This window comes from Rattus norvegicus, chromosome 14 (assembly GCF_021556685.1).
Source record: "Rattus norvegicus strain SHRSP/BbbUtx chromosome 14, alternate assembly SHRSP_T2T, whole genome shotgun sequence".
Classification (NCBI taxonomy): domain Eukaryota; kingdom Metazoa; phylum Chordata; class Mammalia; order Rodentia; family Muridae; genus Rattus; species Rattus norvegicus.
Genome location: NC_141547.1, coordinates 19,753,844 through 19,775,823, shown reverse-complemented (window position 1 = coordinate 19,775,823; position 21,980 = coordinate 19,753,844). Strand labels below are relative to the sequence as shown.

Here is a 21,980-nt window from a genome sequence, read left to right as displayed (position 1 = left end):
CTCCAGACAAGTTAAGTGCAAGGTCTTGTCCACAAACAGGAGGAGCAAGCTGCTTTGCAAAGGATACATGTGTAATGGGTCCTCCCAATGGATGGATGGAATGAAGGATTTCCTTCCTTTTTCTTAAGAGAATTTATTCAGAGCCTGGCACACATGTGGCCCATACATATACAGCCACCAAACTAGGTAAGATGGATGAAGCAAAGAAGTGCAGGGTGACAGGAACCAGATGTAGATCTCTCCTGAGAGACACAGCAAGAATATGGCAAATACATGGGCAAATGCCAGCAGCAAACCACTGAATTGAGAATGGGACCATCGTTGAAGGAATCTTAGAAAGGACTGAAAGACCTAAAGCGGATTGAGACCCCATATGTACAACAATGCCAACCAACCAGAGCTTCCAGGGACTAAGCCACTACCCAAAGACTATACATGGACTGACCCTGCAATCCAGCTGCATAGGTAGCAATGAATCGCCTAATAAAGGCACCAGTGGAAGGGGAAACCCTTGGTCCTGCCAAGACTGAACCCCCAGTGAAAGGGACTCTTGGAGAAGGACGCTAATGCTTCGAGGATGGGGAGGAAAACACCCATATAAAAGGTGAGGGGGAGGGGTTAGCAGGATTTTGGCCTGGTAACAGGGAAAGGGAATAATATTTGAAATGTAAATAAGAAATACTCAATTTAATAATGATGGGAAAAAAGAGAATTTATATCTTTCTGTTTACAGAAATATCTCCTGTGGTCAGGTTTTCCTAATATCATATAGTCAAGATTTATTTGAACACCTAATCCTGCCTCTGCTGACCAGTGGTCAGAAGATTGTCGTGCAATTCCTCTCAAGCTGGGCTCTGTCTGGGCAGTAAGGAGAAAAAGATGTGAACACGTATTGTTCTACCTCCCCATATTAGGAATGACAGAAGAACAAATTAAGAGGGACCGGTATAAGAATTGATTTCACGGACCAACTTTCAAGCAGGTATAATCACAGCCCAGAAAAGGATGAGGAAGAAGGAAGGTGAAGCCTCTCTGCTTTCATAGTTGTTGGCATTAACCATGAGTAGGCAAGTAATCAATTTTAGAAAATAAGTAAACTTCCATGCTGGCCATCTTGGGGCATTTTACAGATCAGGCCAATGACGAACCTGAAAGAGGAACTGAACTGTTATCTATAAACCAAATTTCTGTATTTTCCCTAGTTTAAAAATAGATCTAGACAAACGGGTATGGCTGTGCATAACAGAAAAATTATTATTACTCTTTAAAAATACAAAATGTAAGGGAAAAATTATAATATTTGGTGTGCTCTACTACATACTTTAGTCCCTGAAAAATATCTGAATGTACAGTGTGTTTTGAATTTTAAAAATAACATTTGAGAGTAAGATTAAATCATTTCCTTCTTTCCCTTTCTTCCTGGTGTTAAGTCTGAAACCCTGGGAAAAATCGCTGGGGTGAGGGGGTCCCTCTTGATCAAAACAAAGCAAACCTGACCTTCTGACTCTCTCATTAGAACTCCCTCCCTAAACTGTCACAACATATTGCTGGCATACCTCATCCTCTAGACCAAGAGTAGGGATGCCATTTCTCACTTACATTTCCATATGTAATCCAACCAGTTGGTAACTGGTCTTTTTCATTTATAGTTATTATTCGCACCTCTTTGTCTGGCTCTTGCTTCTCCCCTCCTTCCTCTCTCCACAAGTTTCAAGGTTATGTCTATTCTTGACTCTCCCAGAAACCCAAAGATCAATCTATGTTTGCTCTTTTGTGTATAATAAAGTGTCTAATCCACCATGAAAAAAAACGTAACATTTTGTGTTGCTGCAAAATAAATGACCAAAAATTGGGACTATAAAACTCCTCTTTGTTCTAGCAGCGTCTACACTTGGCATAGACATGTTCTTTCTGAAATAAGTCAGGAGGCAGAAGAGGAAATTGGAAGGCAGTTTTATCATCATCCAAAGGCCATCATTTCATACTTCATTAAATTTGATCCTGTATCAATACTGAGTGGCCCAAATTTTGTTTATTAAAATTTCATTGACATGAAACAAAAAACTTCTGTGTGGGATCCAGATTGGGTGGATTTACCTTGACCTCATACGAGTCCCCCACAACCCAGATCCGAAATCCTCTCATCCACACTGTGTGATTTGTGCTCAGTATCATTTCTTTCTACTCCTATTTGACTCCCAACATTGTACATTTAAGTTTAATTTTTTTATCTTAAAAGTAATATAATCTGAAAATTTCAGAAATATATGTAGAACTTGAAAATGTAGTAAGCACAGTAACCCATGCCCAGAATAAAAATATCATATATTCTCCTTCACTTTCTAGAATGCAACATCACTGAGTGAATCAATGTCAGGAGAAATATGGGTAAAGACAACGACAGTAGAAAGGGCTATTGGAAGATTCCCAGCAGGTTTGCAGGTCAAGAGACAGAAGCTACTCTTGTCTAATATAGCCTAACTGCCATCTGCTCCTCTCCAGTACAAAGAACCTTTCCTATAAGTCAATAAACATTATTCTGCAACATGAACTTTCTAACTGTTTATGCTTCCAGTGTTAGAGAAGTTTTTTAAAAGAACATAGCTGAAAACTCAGGTCAGAACATGTCTTGGGAGAATAGGACATTTAGAAGACATCTAAAATTACATTGTGCTTAGAAAGTGTACATACTAACAACTCTCTGTGAAATAGCTACTTTGAAATTGTGTATTTTCTTTCCCCCACAGTTTAGTGAGTATCACAGGTGCCATGAGGACAACATGATCCTAGAGGACCTCTAGATCTTTCAACTCCTCCTCATCATCTTTATCATCATCCTCAGCCTGCTCTGTCGGCTACAGAGTTTGGTCAATCACCCCCTTTTACCTTTCATAGACTTTCCTCCAGGTTACAGAGTTCCAAGAAACCTTCCTACTCAACCACTTCATATGATAAAAAGCCAATGCAATGCATGCTGCCAATATCTCTTTCACTACTGCTGCAGCCCCACATTCGGGTACATGTGAAGGGGTAGCAAATCAAATTTTCATGTTGGCAGTCAGAATAACATAAAATATACCTTTATCGAATTTTGTGAGAAAAAAATCTTTAAAGGCTTGAGGAACAACCTTTACAAGAGCATTATGTAAAATGACAATAAAGAGTAGGGAAGCATTATACAGCATCTACTGCTGTCATCATTATGACGATGCACTCCCTACTGTGTTATTTGTATAAAGGTAATTTTTCCAGAACCCTTGTTCCAGAAGACACAGTGATCATTTAGGGGAAATACAACTGTAATATACAATCAGGAAAAGAGAGGAAAAGACAATAAGATATCCCCTGGAGTGTCAAACATCAAATAATTACTGATCACAGAAGATGTTAATATTTCGATACAGGAATTCCTGAAAATGAACGAATAGGATATAACATTAAATTGGACAAAACAAGTATTCTACATTCAGGGACTCAAGCAAGTTTGCATGAAAAAGACTCAAGGAAGTATATTACATGTGTACAGCGAATGTTTATTCTATCATGGTTATCATCTATAGCAGCTACAGTACACAGCATTCATATTATTGTGGGAATTATCACCACTCCAAACTTGTTTAATGTGTGTAAGAACGTATAAAAGTTAAAGGAAATTGTACATGGTTTAAATGGAACCCTTGAATATCTACAATTCATACCATGCACAAAAGCCCTAGGAAGAGGCCCCCAAAATTACAAAGGGTCTGTTGGACTTGAACCAAACTTTCATATAAAGTTGCCTTTCTAAAGAAGAAATGAGGTCAAAATGAGATGGGGCATATATTGGGATATAATTTACTTTTATTTTGATCTGTGTGTGTTCTCTCTGATGACTATGCTCATTTCTGAAGAGAGAATTACACTATCTAAATACACACCTCATACAATTCTAAAACCTGTGGGGAAGCAAATGAACCTGAAAGAGTATGGGAACTACGAACACTTTAACTACTTGGTTGATGCCATATGCTTTAGATAACATCACTCCAGCTTCTACAGACAGTACTCCAACTAATAAAGTAACAATACTCCAATCGCTACACTAGTTACCTCCAACAATACTACATGAGGCAAAATGCAACAGGTAGAGATTTCATCACTCTTACTGTGGGTGGCAGCACTACAGACAACTAGGATTCACAGCACTCTAAGGTCAGTATACCAACCTACAAGAAGACAGTGCAAACCACTGATTAAAATAAATGCTAATGTATTTCCTAATTAGATTTGGGAATGCATACTAACTGTATGTGTGAGATATATGTGTTCACGTGTGCTTGTGTGACTTCAGATTCCTTTGCACAATCAATGAGAAGTGAGGTACACTTCTTACCCTTTCCTTTTTTTAATTTGTTTTTTTTATTTACATTTCAAATGTTATTCCATTTCCCAGTTTCCCATCCATAAGCGCCCATCCCATCCTCTCTTCCCCTTCTTTTATGAGGGTGTTCCCCCTCCCCAACAACACCCCTTCCTGACTCCCCACACTGACTTTCCCCTACATTAAGGCGGGGGGGGGGTGTTGTCCAGCCGTGGCAGGACCAATGGCTTTTCTCATTGGTCCCCAACAAGGCCAACCTGTTACATACACAGCTGGAGCCATGGGTCTATCCGTGTGTATATTTGGATGGTGGTTTAGTCCCTGGGAGCTCTGGTTGGTTGGAATTGTTGTTCTTATAGTCTTACAAGCCCCTTCAGCTCCTGCAACCCTTTCTCTAACTCCTCTAATAGGGTCCCTGTTCTCAGTTCAATGGCTTGCTGCTAGCACTACCCTCTGTATTTCTCATGCACTGGCTGAGCCTCTCAGCAGACAGCTTTATCATGCTCCTATTAGCATGCACTTCTTGGTTTCATCAATATTGTCTAGGTTTGGTGGCACTACACATATGGGCTGGATCCCCAGGTACAGCAGCCTCGGAATGGCCATTCTTTCAGTCTCAGTTCAAATTTTATCTCCATATCTCCTCCTCTGAATATTTTTGTTTCCCCTATTAAGGAGGACCGAAACATCTGCACGTTGGTCATCCTTCTTCTTGAACTTCATGTGGTTTGTCCCTTTAAATTTAACAAATTCTAGTCTTGAAAATTCATGGACACTTTTTCTTTATTAACTTTTTATATAAATAATTGTATCTTTATGCATAATTAATAAATATATAAACATAGTAAGTATTTGTTTTTATATAGCAATGATAATGTGTGTAAATTTTAAACAAAAGAATCATTTCTTGTTTTAAGATCCATCCACACTTCATTCCAGGACCTACCAACAATACCTAATGAAATAGGTATCAAGTCTCTTCAAGAGCCTCGCTTACTGACCATAGCATATATATATTCTCCTGAAGGCATTTGAAATTCTTCCTAGACCAAGCTTAAAGATAAATTTTTTTGACAGTTATGATCACTTCACTTTCACATTTCCCTACACTCTTGCCAAAGCTTACCAAATGCCATTCTTTGATCTCTGTAAAACTCCTAGCCTCATATCGTATTAACTCTCATTACAGCTATTCCAAAACATATAAACACAACGTGCTCAGTGTGAGTAGTGTATCTTGTATGTGTATGATCTCAGGGATGACTGATTTAGATTGATTGTCCAATTGGGAGACTCTTCTATGACCAAAACAATTTGTCCACTTTCACCACCCTTTGATGTCTGCATTTCTTTGTCTCACATTGAGACTTCGTGAGCTTTCCCTCTTCCATGGTAACATGACTACTGATGTCATCCTTTCCCAGGTCCTGCTTAGATGGCCGTGTTGATGAGACATCATGAGTATAGCTTCTCTGATGTTTATAAGAAGCCCAGTGTCAGAGAAAGTATCCTGCTACTCTGGCACTTACAGTCTCTCCTCTCCTTCTTCAAGGATCTGTGGATCTAAGGTGTAGATCTGTCACTGGGCAACACACAGGATCTGGTTTTCTGCATTGTGTTTATACTCGTTTGCTATAATGTTCTCCCACAGTTAAAAAAAAAGAAATATTTTAATGAGTCATGAGAACTTCACTGACCTGTGCAGACAAATATATATTAAGCACGAAGTTGGGGAATACTGTGGTTTGCTAAAGTGTTGGTTATAGGATCTCCTCAAAAATCCTGACTTCTGGAGCTTTGGGTAGTGACAGAGATCCAGTACCAGAAATGACTGCCTCTTGTAGAATGGGCCTTAAGTCCAACTAAGCTCTTGGTTACCAAGGTACATGTAGCACTACTGCATCATAAAGTCACAATGCCAAAGTGACCATTGATGTGGTTCATGGGCATCATAGCTGAGTAATAGTGTTGGTTGCTCTCCTCTCTTAGAATCCTACATTCTACTCTGTGCAATCATGAAAGCTAGTCCTAGGGAAGAACTCTCATGTCAGATCATTTTCAAATGCTGACACAGAATAAGTACTGTGAGCACAGCTGAGATGTTATGCAGAGGACACTGACAAGAAGAAAGTCTTTGTCTAAATACTTAAAATCTCCAAAATGCTAGTAATACTTACAACCTTAGAAACCATGAAAACAGAGTCTATACATGTGAAGGACGAGGTATATGATGATATTAGTTACAATGAAGAAGTAAAAATATAGACTTGCCCTAAGAGACACCAAAACCTAAAAAAGTTACATTTTTAAAATCATGAGAGGAAACTGTTAATTTTGTACAGACTACAAATTCTCTTTAGGAATAAGACAAACACTATTTCTAAATGTCATTGCATATTTTCAAGAATTACGTATATAAAGCTTTGAACTCTTGGTTCTGTAGATCACTTTATTTAGAGGTACTCTATCTATCGATTTGTTTTTTCATAGAATTGTGTATATATGTTATAGTAAAATGGTAAACTACCCCTTAAGCCTGTGCCTGGCCTTAATTCTTTTCATAGTGTCCCACATATGCTGATGTTCCTAAAGCGTGTGTTGCAGAGAACAGACATTAGAAAGGGGAAAGAGAAAGGTTTGGTGTGCTGAACCTCTAGTGCTATTCATGAAATTTTCAAAACAATTAAATAAAAATTAAGATGAATCCATGAATACTGCCAAAAAATATTGAGAGAAGTGAAATTGTTTGATTTACATAGCACGTTTAGCAAGAAATAGTATGTTTGTTTGTACTCATGAGCTTAAGTCCTGTTATACTAAAAGACCACTTTCCTGCTTCATATGAAAAAGGAACCTTCAGGTATGAATGTGAAGGGGGATTTTCATTGTAAATTTTAGGAGGAAGGAAAGATGATCCTCATAAATAATTGCTATAACTGTCCTTTCTTGATACTATAGATTTTTACCTGATTTCATTTTCCTGCTAACTTTGGATGTTTGGAATATCAACATCCTTTGAACATTTCAGTGTAGGGATTTTGCAAAAATTTGCAGAAATCAGATGTGTAGGTTTTCTATGATCTGTCAGCTTTACCCCTAAACACATCTGACAAGGCTAGATGTTTACAGTCTAGGAAATGGGATATTTCCATTTTCTACAGAATTTTAAAACCATTCTATGACTTCCAAAGCATGATAAATATTTGGGAAAGTGTTAAACTAGAATCTTTTTAATATGAATAAATAATGGAAAATTATTGGTATAATTTCCCAATAGGAAATAACAGTTTTGCTTCTACATTTCAACAGAAATAAGTATCTGATGACAGGGCAAGAATATCAAAAGTTGCTGTATTGCTGTGTGAAAGTGTGCTAATTACATATATTTGAAAAATATTATCACCTACTGCATTAGTTTGTGTCAATGCAATAGCATGATTCTCCTGTCCTTTGGATTTCCCATGACAAGAGACACAGCTCTATGAAAGTATTTTTCTAGAGAGTATTAGGGCCAATCTTTGAAAGCCATGAGTTAGTGATCATTTCTTTTTTTTGTCAACATGTACTCCTCTCTTTTTGTTTGGTGACATATATGAGAGATTTTCCTATAAGAAATAGTGCTGCCATTCTGGCACAAAGGTTATGGGAGGAACCAACCACATTTTGATTGGATTTAAGGCTCACAGTATGAGATAGAACCAATAATTGACACTGCAAAAACTGGTCAAAATCTGATTAGATGGGTCATGGCCCTTAGGGAAAATCTAATAGTTTTATTCTCATAAGAGAACACAGCAATAAACAAACTCATACTGACATACTGATATACCAATATATAAGCACCTCACCAGTCCTCCTTAGAAAGGCTTCCTCTCACAGTAGACTTGAACTAATACACTGACCCGCAACAGGACAATGTGCTGAGAATGAAAGACTTTGGAGCACTCATCCTAAGTAGGATGTCTTCATCAAAGCCTCCCTTCATACCCATGCAGAAAGATTGTAAGATCCAGAGGAGATTGGGGATTCCAAGAGAACAGGGTCTTCCATACACATCAGGACTGACACACATGAAGGCAACACATGCAATGCCTACACGGATTCAAGCCCAATGGACTCCTTGCACTGAGACAGGGAGTGTACATGGGCTTCCATCACTACCTGGAAGCTATTTACAATTAATGCATGATTGGTATTTTCTCCAAATGTGTCTTACTGTATCAGCCATACTTCAGAGCAGGGTCAATACCCCAGAAAAATGATGACGACACAAAACTAACTCAATGTTATTATGTAAACTTTATTTTGTGTCATTTAGTGTTGTTTGGATTTCTTTGCTTTTGTTTTGTTTGGTTTTGGTTTTGTCTGACAAGTCTTTGCATGTTTATTTTCACAGTATTTAAGCAAAATTGCAAACCAAACTGTTTGTGTGTGTGTGTGTGTGTGTGTGTGTGTGTATGTGTGTGTCTGTGTGTATTTGGATTATTTAAAAACATTTTCTCAGCTTAATTTGATGGCAAAAAGCTGTAGCCATGGCCACTCAGTAGATATTGATAGTTCCAAGGCGGCCTAGACCAGGGGTTCTCAACCTGTGGGAACAATCACTTGAGAACAACATATGAAATATCTTAAACATGAAATATTTACATTATATTTCATAACAGTTATAAAGTACAAAAAACATGGTTGGTGGTCACCAAACCATGGAGAAGTAAATAAAAAGGGTCACAACATTAGGAAAGTTGAGGAGAGATGACCTACAGTATAGCAGTTCAGCCCAAGCAACATAATGACACACTGACCAAAGTTAAAAAAGAAATAGTGATCACAAACAAACAAAACCTTAAGCCTGATGGAAATATAATGCTCTGGGATCACTACCAACACTAAACACAAGCAGCTCTGCCAAGTGAACTTTGTATAAATCTGAGAAAAATACATGAGACCACATGGGTAAAATCCTGCAAATTCAAAATTATAACACTACTTCATTATTTAGGATTAAAACTTAAAACTGAGATCCAGACTAAGAAGATGAGTCATTTATTTTAGAAACTGGATGATATTAGCATGGTATCCTGAAGAGAGGGGGTGAAGGAGAGGGGGGAAGGAGAGAGGGGGGAGAGAGAGACAGAGACAGAGACAGAGAGAGACAGAATGTGTGTGTGCGTTATGTAGCAATAGAGCAACATGTATTCAGCAGTGATTTTGATGCTCTTTCTCATTTATCTTACAAAATGCTCTCTAATACTCACTAGAAAATTTAGTTTTTTAAGTGTTTGTACTTCCTATGTAACATTATTTTTAAGATGACAGAGAAAATATCATGAGATTAACAAATAAGTGGTCATATAAAATAATCACAATGAACAATTCATATCTTTTTTCCCTTGAAGAATATGTCCCTACTGTCCCCCTGAATTTATCTGAAACAACATCACATTTTGTCTCACTGTACAGCTTCCCAAGGAAGCTTCAAACAAGAGTGAGTGAGGATATTCAGAAATGATAAAACTGCAGGAACAGACTGCCAACTTGGCAAGGAAGCTTCCTGTCTGTGAAGCATTATCTGAAGTTGATTTATCTTCCAACTGCGTCTCTTTATTGCCAATGAAATTGTCCTACAAGATATATAAGAGCTGAGATGTCTGGTCCTCCGTATTCCACCACTCAAAACTGACTGACCAGAGAGCTTCTGACCAGCACATTTCCCCGCTCAGAAGTTTCTCCAAGGTAGGAACCTGGGAATATGAAGCCCTTTCACTTCGTGTTAAAAGTTGCCCATCATTCAGAGGGAGCATTTTAATGGGCTGCTTATAAGATACTCCTGTTTTATCACTGTGAGAATAAGTACCTACATGAAACTGTGAGCCATAAAATATATCACATTTACAGCCACCAAAAGTAGATAAGATTGATGAAGCTAAGAAGTGCATGACAACAGGAACCGGATATAGATCTCTCCTGACGGACACAACCAGCACATGTCAAATGCAGAGTCTTGTATAGTAATTGTAATAAGAAATTCGTAATGATCAAGTTAAAGTGGAAGCATCTCAAATATGAATCCACAGAAGCTTGATGCTATAGAACTTCAATTTTAAAGTAATAAGAAATGAAAAAAATAAAAACTAACCATCTCAAAATGATTAATGAAAATGATTAATGTTAAGTCAAAAGTTTGTTTTTTAAATCCTCTATTGCTCAGACTCTGAAAGGAAAAAGGTATGACATTTTCCCTTCAGTTCAAATCTCAAAAATGAAAACTAGCCCTACACTTCAGAGTCATATATTATGAACTGACTATATTATACCACAAATACTCAGTCTAAAATAAGAATCAAAAATTATATTAAGATACACTGCAGTACTTATATGTGTTAGGACAGGTCCCAAAATACCATTTTATTTTAAAAAATAATACTAACCACCCATTATGTTACCTTTCAGGGGCTACCAAAGATGAAGTCACTGTATTTGATCTTTGGCCTGTGGATCCTTCTAGCATGCTTCCAGGTGAGTATCAATTGTCCCTATCACAAATCTTCATATTCTCTTACTAAATTTATATCAGACATTTTAACTTTATTTATCTGTATTTCCTAACATATATGAGCTGCAAATTACTGATGAAAGGCCAAACATGTGACTGAATTTCCATTTTGAAAATCTATATTAATTTAAAAAACAGAGATTGTAATAAATCATTACAAAAATTATATGTATCCAAGAAGGTTTATTACTACATAATATCCAGGTCAATATCAGGATTTCCAAAAGGAAATACAAAAATATTCAGCAAATTCTTTGTTGCATCAGACAGAAAAATAATGTGAACTATTTTCCAAGAGTTTAAGCCTAGGTAATTAACTATAAAATTTTAAATGAGCTTGCAGGCAGGGATCACCATTGAAAATGAAATACCTTGTATGTAATGTCTTCCATGAGTCAATGAACTAATAAGATAGAGAGAGCAATCACAACATAGATGTTATGATTTTTTGAAAAAATAAAGTTTATAGATAATGCAAATAACAGTTAAATGGGTTATTGGGGAAAAGAAGTAATCAGGACTGAGAGGGGTCATGAGACTTGAATAGGCCATATATGCCTGACCTTTCCTACAGAGATGCAAAGAAAGAATGTGGTCAGAGTAAAGCAGGCAGCATGAGGATACTGAGGAGCAAGGTCTTTAAAGAAGGAATAATGTTAATTGATATTCATTTTCTCAGGAATGTCTTTATTCTCTCTCTGCACTTTAGTTAAGAGTGAGGAAAAGAGGATCAGTTTAGGATTTTAATATGTCATCATAATGATAAAAATAAAAATCGGAAAAGCTGAGGGAGGCTGAGAGCAGGCAAAACAGAATGGAGGAGCAGGTGCAAAGCTCTGGGATGGTGTTGGGTGGCTGGACATAGGTGTGGTCATTTTCTAAATGAAGTGTGCTAGTTAAAAGAGGTGACATACAGTTGCAGAGTAAAAGAAAAAAAGTCAAGTCCCCAAGGAAACAAGGGAGAAGTGAGTCTCTTCACTCATAAGTGACTTTACAGGCCCCTGACCTAGAAAGCAAAGTTTATTCCTACCTGCTGCACCCCCTTGGTGAAGTGAGAGGGGAGCCATCTGCAGGTAAATATGGGGGGGTCAGGGTGAGGTAGAAAGCTGAGAGAAAGAAAGTTGCTGTCAACTTGGGATGTTATAAACCACTAAAATACTGGAGAATGCTGACCAAAGAAACTAGAGAGGAAGGCACGGCAGTGCCTAAGGCCAAAGTCTGGCCATAAACTGTCTATGGGATCTTCTACCACTGCTCACAATATTGACCTTTAACTGACACGTTTTTAGAGTTAGCTTAAACTTTAGAATTGCAGAAGGCAGTGTGTCAGATGACAAATTAGGGAAAGAACTCAACAAATGAGTGAATGAATGGGGATTCTCTCCAACTTATGATCTAGAGACAAGCTGGACTTAGGATCAGCAGCACAGGAACAAGAGAACATACTGTCCCTCTACTTGACATGGCCCTATATGTTCTAGAGTCTTCCCACCTCATTTCAAAGACTTCCCTGACATTGCAACCATACTTAACCTGTCAACTCTACGAACACTCCAACTTCCTAAGGCATTTATTTCCTTCATTGCTTTTCTGCTGTGATTATTTTTAATATGGAACCTGAGGAAAAATCACTAAACTGGGTGTTAGCACAGCAAGTGAGACACTGAGTGCTCTACAAGTGCTGGACCAAGACAAGCACTGCCTAGACAGCTACGCAACATTAAATAACTCACAGCAAATGAGCACTGAATAGGAATAAGGTTTGAATCTCAATATTATACAACAAATCATATGACTCAAGGATATGGACATACATATGAATGACATTTTCTAAAGCAAAAAAAAAACAGAGTTTTATACAAGAATGCAGGTGATATAGGATACAACCACAGCAATTACATTACAGAGACAATAATCTGCCTCTCTTTGGCCAATATTTGAAACATCTTATATTGTAACTATGCAGTCCATATAGACACATGAGAGTGTTCTGGACCTCCCTGATGCTAGAATAAACTTATTTCTAAAAGTACAAACTCTGAAACAGGTTTTGAAAGTGGATTCAAAACTCAGAACAATTATAAGTTCTTAAGTGACAGAGACATTTCCCAATAGGTCTGACGACTACTTCCATGAGGGATTCATTTCAGTGACCACATCTACGAAGAGCCAACTTAAGAGTTTGTTCATAATATTTTCATTCCATTCAATGACATCTAAGCTTTCACTGAGAACCTGTATGCTCAGAACAAAAGGGGAAACACATTCTCTGAGTGTCTTTGAAGACTTTTACTTTAAAAAAAGTAACAGGTTTTACTTGCTGCAAAATAAATTACCATAAATTAGAACTGTAAGAAGCCTGTTGTCATAGCAAAGTCTACCCGTGGCATAGACATGTCGTCTTCTCAAATGACTCCGGAGGCAGAAGAGGAGCTTGGAAGGCAGCTCCATCCTCATGCAAAGGGTAGTGTCATCCCACACTTCGAAAGGTTCCATCCCGTATCACAGCACAAAATTGTAATGTACAGTCATGTGAACAGACAAAAATAAAGTAAGATGCCCCCTTGAGTGGCCCATATTTTCCTTATTAAAATTGCATTGACATGAAGTAACAAGCTTCTGTGTTCCTGTGGATTTTCATATTCGAAGTGGCTGGATTCTCCTTGATCTCAAACTAGTTTCCCCCAAACCAGGTCCATGATCACCTTACACACACTGGACTAGTTTACTCAGTATCGTTCTTTTTCAGTTAAATTGAATCCCAACCAGTTTCCCTTACAAGTTTAATTTTTGATTTTAAAACAAATATAATATGAAAATTTAAGAAACACGGTGGAACTAGAAAATGTAGGAAGCACTGTAATCAGAAAGCAAATACCATGTACTCTCCTTCACTTCGTAGACTGTAAGGACAGTGAGTGTATCCAGGTCGGGGTAAAGACCTAGAGAGTACAATGGAGCCATGATCAGCATGCCTGCTTTTGGCAGTCATGAGCCTGAGGCTATCTGATCTCACATAACCAAATGCCATCTGCATTTGGAACCTTTATTGTATGTTGAAACACTTTCCTGTAACTTGAAATCTCTAACTTCTTCTGTTTCAAGTGATACAGATTTTTTTAAAAAGACATGGCTGAAAACTCAGGCTGGCACGTATATTTGGAGATAAGGACTTTTAGAAGCCATCTAAAATTATACCTTGCCCAAAATGTGTATATGCTACAATTCTCTGTGAAATACCTAACTGAAATTTCTTTATTTTCTTTGTCACACAGTCAGGTGAGGGTGTCAGAGGCCCAAGAAGACAACATAATCCTAGAAGACAACAAGATCCTTCAACTCTTCCTCATTATCTTGGTCTTCAGCCTGATCCCAATGGTGGACAAATAGGAGTAACAATCACTATACCCTTAAATCTTCAACCACCTCGTGTTCTTGTTAATCTTCCCGGTTTTATCACTGGACCACCATTGGTTGTACAAGGTACCACTGAATATCAATATCAGTGGCAGCTAACTGCTCCAGACCCTACACCTCTAAGCAATCCTCCTACTCAACTTCATTCCACAGAACAAGCAAATACAAAAACAGATGCCAAAATCTCCAACACTACTGCGACTACCCAAAATTCCACTGATATTTTTGAAGGTGGTGGCAAATAATAAATTCCTTTTGGCAGTTAGAATAGCATAAATCAAAACACTGTGTAGTTTTGGGCGAAATAATCTTTAAAGGCTTGAGAAACAACCTTTACCCGCATTATAGAAAATGACAATAAAGAGCTAAGCAGCATTACACAGCATCTCCTGTTGTCCTCATTGTAACGACGCACCACCTACTGTGTTATTTGTATAAAAGTAATCCTTCCAGAAACCTTGTTCCAGAAGGCACAGTGGTCATTATGGGAAATACAACTGTAATGTACAATCACGAGAACAGAAAAAAAAAATTAGGATGCCCCCTTGAGTGTCACCCATGAAATAATTACTAATACAAACCATGATGTGTGTGTATATATATATATATGCATTTAAAAATAAGGAGTTTATTTTGTGATTTCATTGATCTTTACATATAAATTATTATTTACATATCAGACAATAAAAACAATTTTTAGGATTTCCTCTTACATTATTGAAAATTACATTGGACAAATGCTAGCTTTTGTAGATTCAGCAAATTTAACATCTTTGTTAACTTGAACAAAATATTATCCCTTTGAATTCAAAGACATTTTATCACAAAACAAATTACTTTTCTATTAGCTTCAATTGTCTATGGTAATAATAATATTCATATAAATTTTCCAAGGAATATGAAGTAGATTAAGCACTAATTATGTATTCATACATACACTATTAGTTTACTTAGGCAGCTATAATGAGATATTACAAAGTTGGTGGCTTATGCAACAAAGACGAATTTTTTCATCATTCTTACTGTCAGAAGCACATGTTTCAGAGACAGAGAAACTCAGTTTTCTGTTGATGACTCTCTTCCTGCTTTGTAGACAGCTGGGATGATCGGTGTGCCATGCCTGACTCCTCTAAACTTTTCCAAAATCTTCCTGAAAGTAAGCCAGGTCTTCCCATGTCACATCAGTCCATCGACAACAGTCACCGTTCGGGTGCCATATTCCTGTGATAACTTTCTGACACCATAATGAGTACCTAGAGCTCCCAACTGAGAGTGAAAACTTGGATTTTTAAGGCTTCAATTCTGTAGCAATTGCATCTTTGTTCTGAGTACTGCAGGGAAGAAGCGTGTTTGGAGTGGGTAGTGACCAATTATCCTCATCACTGTTACAATTTGAATATACAAGATTCAGAAGATTCATATGCTTGAATACTAGACCAACAGTATTGGAACTGTTGATGAAAGATTTGGTGGTATGGCCTTATTGTGCATGGGCTTTGAGTTTTCAAAAAACCAGTATTGTGTCTACTTCACTCTCTGTTTCCTGCTTGCTGTCCAATATAATGAGCTCGAAGGTGTGGCTTTCTGGGCAAGCCTTCTGCTCCACCAATGCTCTCTGGAACATAAAGCCCCAAATAAATTCTCCCTTATATCCTAACAATACAATCTTGTGGATGGGAAAGAAAGAAAATGATGAAAGACTTAGGGTCTTAGTAAAGAACTTAAGGGTAAAAGGGGATGAAAGCTGTGTAAATGGGGTTTGTAGGTCAGTTAAACTATTTCTGTAGAGTAAAAATGATTGACAGCATATTACAGATTTTCAGAAACTGTAAGCCACAAACACAAATTGAACCCTAATGTATGTAAGCACTTTGGTTAATGCTTTATTAGGATAAGACTCAGGTTAATACTATACCAATATTAGTTAGACTTTGGTTAATGCTATATTAATGTGAGTTAGTCAACTGTAACAGCTACTATGGTGATGAGGATGTCTATAGTAACAGAAACAGAGAGGAATGAGCCTATGCAAATGGAATTCTCTGTACTCCATATCAAGTTTCCTATGTCTAAACATTTTCTTTAAATATTCTTTTTACATGTTTCTTCCATGAAAAATATTTTCAAACATTGTGGAATGATTAAGGATATCTGCTGAAATGTATTAGCCTACCTAGAATGATTAGAAAAAAAATAAAATTAATAAATTAAAGTTAAACAACAAAGTGAATTTTCCTCTTTATCCTAAATTAAGATTGATTTGAGTGAATCTGTTCTTAAGAGTTACCTGAGATTATCCATCTAATCACGTGATACCTGGTCGATAGTCATCTTTCTTTTTAATCCTACTGTGTCCCCTTTCTGACGGTATCTGAAAGCCAGGAAATAGAGGTTGTTGTTTTATTCCTACAATTCTGAATCATATTTTATTAGCACTTTTGGTTTTCTAACAAGCAGAAAACTTACTTAATCAACTTATTTTAATTCTTTGCCTCTAAACATCCTTAAAATTGTAATAAACACAAAAATATGATTTCATACTATCTTTATTCCATAACAAGTATATTTATCCACTGATGATGTCTGACTCAAATACGTTTAGTTTTCCTCTCACCTGGTGTAATTGAAGGGAAAAGCTATCATGTTGCTACTCATGATGTTGCTACTCCCTCTGTTTCCATGTTTCTATAGTAACACATAGCAGACCAGTTGTGGTGATTTGAATATGCTTGACCCATAGTGAGTAGTATTGTTAGGAGCTGTGACCTTGTTGGAGAAAGTGTGTCACTGTGAGTGGGCTTTGAAGCTTTGTCTAGTAGAAAAGAGTTAGTCTGCTCCTTGGTTCCTTTTGGATGAAGATGTACAACTCTTATCTCCTGCCTGGACACTCCCATGCTCCTGACTCTTGATGATACTGAACTGAACCTCTTAATTGTAAGCCAGCTCCAATTACATGTTGTCATCTATAAGCGTTACTTTGGTCATCTTGTCTGTTCACAGCAGTAAATCTGTAGCTAAGATACCAATATAATAAACTTAACCTCAAATTACATGGAAATAAAAACACTTTTCTCCACTGAAAAACATTTGTCTTATACTTCTATACTAACACAAACACATAAGAGATAAGTTTTTGAAAACATATGTATATTATAAACTAGGAGTGGTTGTTCTGTTTAGAAATATGTTAAATAACAATGTCAAATCATATGGATTAATTCGTCGTGGTGTTAGGATACATTAGAATAATGACATCAAACCATTCCGTATTTTATAATGCTAACTTCTATTATTTTTTTAAAAAGTCCTAGTTTTTAATAATCGGCCATTTTTTTAAAAAGTGGGGGAAATAAGATAGTTGACCGAGATGCATTTAATTTTAATCTTATTGCAAAATATTTTCATGATCTGCTATGGAGTGAAGATAATCTCATCATCAATCTACAATTATGCCTAGATTAATAGAATATAAAACCTCCATAAACTATTATATTCACCTAGGAAATATGGAAGCCCTTTGTATAATGCACTGCTTAGCGTCTAACTGAAAATCTAATTAAGTAAAATCATAGATGCCAAAGAACCTTTGAGCTTTCAATTGTCTGTGTTATTTGCTGACATGCAGATAACTTTCAGCTTGCTATTTTCAAATAAATAATAAAGTCCACTAGTAACCATGGCTTTTCATTAAGTAAATGCCTTTTGATTGTCAAGTCAATTGTGTGTATTTCTTCTTATTAGTGGTACAAAATGCTTAGGTAAGTTTAAAGTATCATGAAATATTTATTCCGGTGCATTTGCAAATTTTATACTCACATGAATAGCTATGAAATTGACAAAGCTTCCTTTGCAAGTTTCATGTCTTCTATTTGGTTGTCTTCCTCCTCGTGAGACAGCTTAGCAATTCTCCATTTATTAAAATCTAAACTTAAGATTTTTTTAAACTATTGATTGTTACAATTTTGAAAATTAAGGTTTCTACAAATAACAGAAATGTCAACAACCTCATGTACACTAACATTTTAGCTCAGTTTCATTAATTTCATGGTTTCCAATTGTGCTATTCTAAATGATGTCCTTGAATTCTCTCTCTCCCCTTTGATGACTTTACAAACTTTTGTCCTAGATCCCATTCCTTTTCATCCAATCAGAGATACCAACTAATTTTTATCCTTGTTTTTACTAAATTTAAATTATGAATAATTATTTTATACATTTATCATTGCACAATACTTGTATATTAAAGTTGTTTAACACCATGATCAAATTTCACTTGAATCCATACTTCAACTTAAAACTATGTAAGTATACAGGTCAAGTTTATCCATCTTTATGATTTTACTTTATTCCAGCTTTATTATAATATAAATGAATAGATTATACATATTTTACATGTTCAATTAATATTTTGTTATAAACCTATACTTAAAAATTAACACTCTCCAAGATAATTGACCTATCATTCCTTCACATGATTCTATGTGTGCTTAAAATCATCTGTGTATAAGGGAAAGGGAAGTAAGTGGATATATAACTCTGTGTGTGTGTGTGTGTGTGTATAAGAGAAAGACATTGTGTGTGAGATATACATGTATACACACATATATGTACATGTATAAGAGAGAAACTGTGTATGCTTATGTATGGAATAAGATCTAATTTACTAGCAAAATTGATATTCTCCTTAATAATAGACACTATGGTTTCTCAGTTAAATCTCTACAGAAATTCTACATGCATAAAACTTAGGGCACTTTTATTAACATCATTTCATTTTTCTTCCACATGTCCTGAAACCACAATTCTACTCTGTCCTTTTATATTAAGCATCTTGTAATTTCACATCTAAGTAGAACCATGAAGCATTTATCCACCTTGTCTTGATCCGCATAACCAGGGAACAGTTCCCTGATACACAGCACCCTCACAAAGATGGCATTCCTGTGAAGACTCTCCAGAATTAGCACCATTTTGGTAACCCCAAGATCATCAATCCATTGTTCCAAATGTATAAATCTTCTTGAATACTCAAAACATTAACATTTTTGCTAACTGATCAAGAAAAGTAACTGTCTTAACTTCCTGGGTTGAAATAATAGTGTTATCAATTAAAAAGCCATACCACTATACTAGCACTACTTAAACCTACTATCTTATTGTTTCTATCTAAAGCCTGACTCACTTCTTCCAACATTAGTAAGCCTTTTAGACTATCAAGTTCCTGTAATACTCACAAGCAATAAAAGAAAGGCTGGTATATGCCAGATTTCAATACAGTAACAAAATTAGAAAGTGTACAATCAATATAACTTGCATTAAATATTGCAGGAGAAACAACATTAACTCTAAAATGACCAATGAATTAAAGATTAGGAGTTTTAACACATGTACTAACATTTGTCTAAAATCTATATCCTGTATCATTTTCTTCACTGCCAATATGATTCATACAAGACAATTGTGAACTTTTAAATGTCTCTGAAAATGTTCAGAACCAATCTTCCAAATGAAAACTGTTATTTTCAATATTGGATTGACCAGTCTATGACTGAGTCAGAATAACTTGTTACATTAAAGGAAAGAGAAGAGTCATAATTTCTCTTTGATTTTCTGAAGGCATTTTTTATACTCTCCATGTTCTCTGTCCCACAAGGTCTAAAAGCTTGAAGCAAGGCAGCTTATACCATCTGGACTATAGGCTACTAAAGATGGGTCAGGAACATATATCCAAAACAGCTTCCCAGTCACCAATGTTGGGGCACTCAGCAAGCTCACAAATCAATAGCTTCTTTGTCCCAGCATCAGCATGTCTCACCAGCCACTCTGGCAGCTAGCACACTCCTGCAGCATCCTGCAGAAAAAAACACAAACATGGCCTCTTTCCCATATAAAATACCTGAACAAGATCATGCCATATGCCAATATGTGCATCCTTCCATTTCACCTAAGCAAAAGAATGCCTACTTGTAGGGTGCCATAAACACTCAGAAAGTTCCTTGGCATCCAAATTTTAAAATTTGAAATGAAAGTAACTACTCCAAAAATATAAAGCAGGTTGTAAGAGCAAAGCTTTGTAGTAAAATTCCTTCAGAAGAATCAGCTAATAAAAGGTCTACATAGTGAATAATATACACTGAAAGATTCAAAGTCCTATTGAAGCAGCAACAAATTTTTTTGACATATTGTAGGGCTATTAGCCATTCTTTTGTAAAACTATTCAATGATATCACTTCATGGGCTCTCCAAAATTATAAGCAAGTTGACTAGATGAAAACTTTTCACAATCACCAGGATGTAAAGTCACAGCATCAAAACAATCCTCTAAATGTATCTTGAAATGGCAGTTGGAAAAGCAAACAGGCTGTAATGCTCTCACAAGTTCCATAGCCTCATCAACCCTTGTAAATCCTGTAACAATCTCTACCTGTTTGATTTTTTCTTTTCTTTTTGTTTTGATTTTTTTTTCTTAATTACAAATAAGTGTGAATTAGCCAATGTAACACTGGCTGCAATATTTAAGTTCTCCTTATAACGTCAGAGCACAACCACAACTTTGGAAAGCAAAACTCAACCTCCCACAAACATTCTAGTCTCCAAAATCCAGTCTATCTAAAACACCGAGGCTATCCCTCATTTAATAAAGTTTTACTCCCAATTTCTGCATATGCATGCATGATGGCGTGGCCTCCAATACCTCAACAAACAAACAGTGCCCAAAATTCTTTTATACGTCTAGATTCTAGGATAAGAATTCCATAAAAATATTATCCCAATTTACACCTGTTTCCTTGGGTCAGCTCATGTTACATGTTGTCTAGAATGACTCCGTCCAAATTACCAGTTTTAAACCAACTTTCTCATACCAATGTTACAATAGTTAAATATAAGTGGATATTAGCCCAAATGATCAAATTACCCTACATGCACAGAACACAGGAAAATCAAGAAGGATGACCAAAATGCGAATGCTTCACTACTTCTTTAAAAGGGAACAAGAATACCCTTGGGAGGGAATAGGAAGGCAAAGTTTAGAACAGAGGTTGAAAGAATATCCATTCAGAGCATACCCCATATGTAGCCCATACATAAACAGCCACCTAACTAGATAAGATGGATAAAGCAAAGAAATGCAGGCCGACAAGAACTTGGCATAGATCTCTCCTGAGAGACACAGCCAGAATACAGCAAATACAGAGGCGAATGCCATCATTAAACCACTGTACTGAGAACAGGACCCCCATTGAAGGAATCTTAGAAAGGACTGAAAGAGCTTGAAGGGGCTTAAGACCCCATATGAACAACAATACCAACTAACCAGAGCTTCCAGGGACTAAGCAACTACCCAAAGATTATACATGGACTGACCCTGGGCATCAACCTCATACGGAGCAATGAATAGGCTAGTAAGAGCACCAGTGGAAGGGGAAGCACTTGGTCCTACCAAGACTGAACCCCTAGTGAACTTGATTGTTGGGGGAAGGGCAGTAAAGGAGCTAAGATGGGGAGGGGAACACCCACAGAAAAGGGGAGGGGGAGGAGTTAGGGGGATGTTGACCTGGAAACTGCGAAAGGGAATAACAATCGAAATGTGAATGAGAAATAACCAAGTTAATAAAGATGGAGAAAAAAAAAAAGAATTACAAGAACTCT

General features: G+C 36.6%; 1 protein-coding gene and 1 long non-coding RNA gene across 3 annotated transcripts in view; one reads left to right on the top strand and one right to left on the bottom strand.

The window, feature by feature from the left end:
- Smr3b (submaxillary gland androgen regulated protein 3B) overlaps positions 1 to 14,715 on the top strand; it is a 55,125-nt gene extending 40,410 nt beyond the window's left edge. The window contains 3 exon segments of one of the 2 annotated variants that reach the window (NM_012684.4): positions 10,041 to 10,093; positions 10,811 to 10,876; positions 14,189 to 14,715. In NM_012684.4, the coding sequence (NP_036816.4) occupies positions 10,823 to 10,876; positions 14,189 to 14,575 (441 nt within the window). In that variant the 5' untranslated portion in view covers positions 10,041 to 10,093; positions 10,811 to 10,822 and the 3' untranslated portion in view covers positions 14,576 to 14,715. 2 annotated transcript variants of the gene reach the window in all.
- A 3,956-nt stretch (positions 14,716 to 18,671) lies between these two features.
- Positions 18,672 to 21,980, bottom strand: part of LOC148001262 (uncharacterized) — a 206,613-nt gene continuing 203,304 nt past the window's right edge. Inside the window, exon 5 of the long non-coding RNA XR_015637330.1 lies at positions 18,672 to 20,181. This is a non-coding gene — a long non-coding RNA (uncharacterized LOC148001262). The remainder of the gene's footprint in view (positions 20,182 to 21,980) is intronic.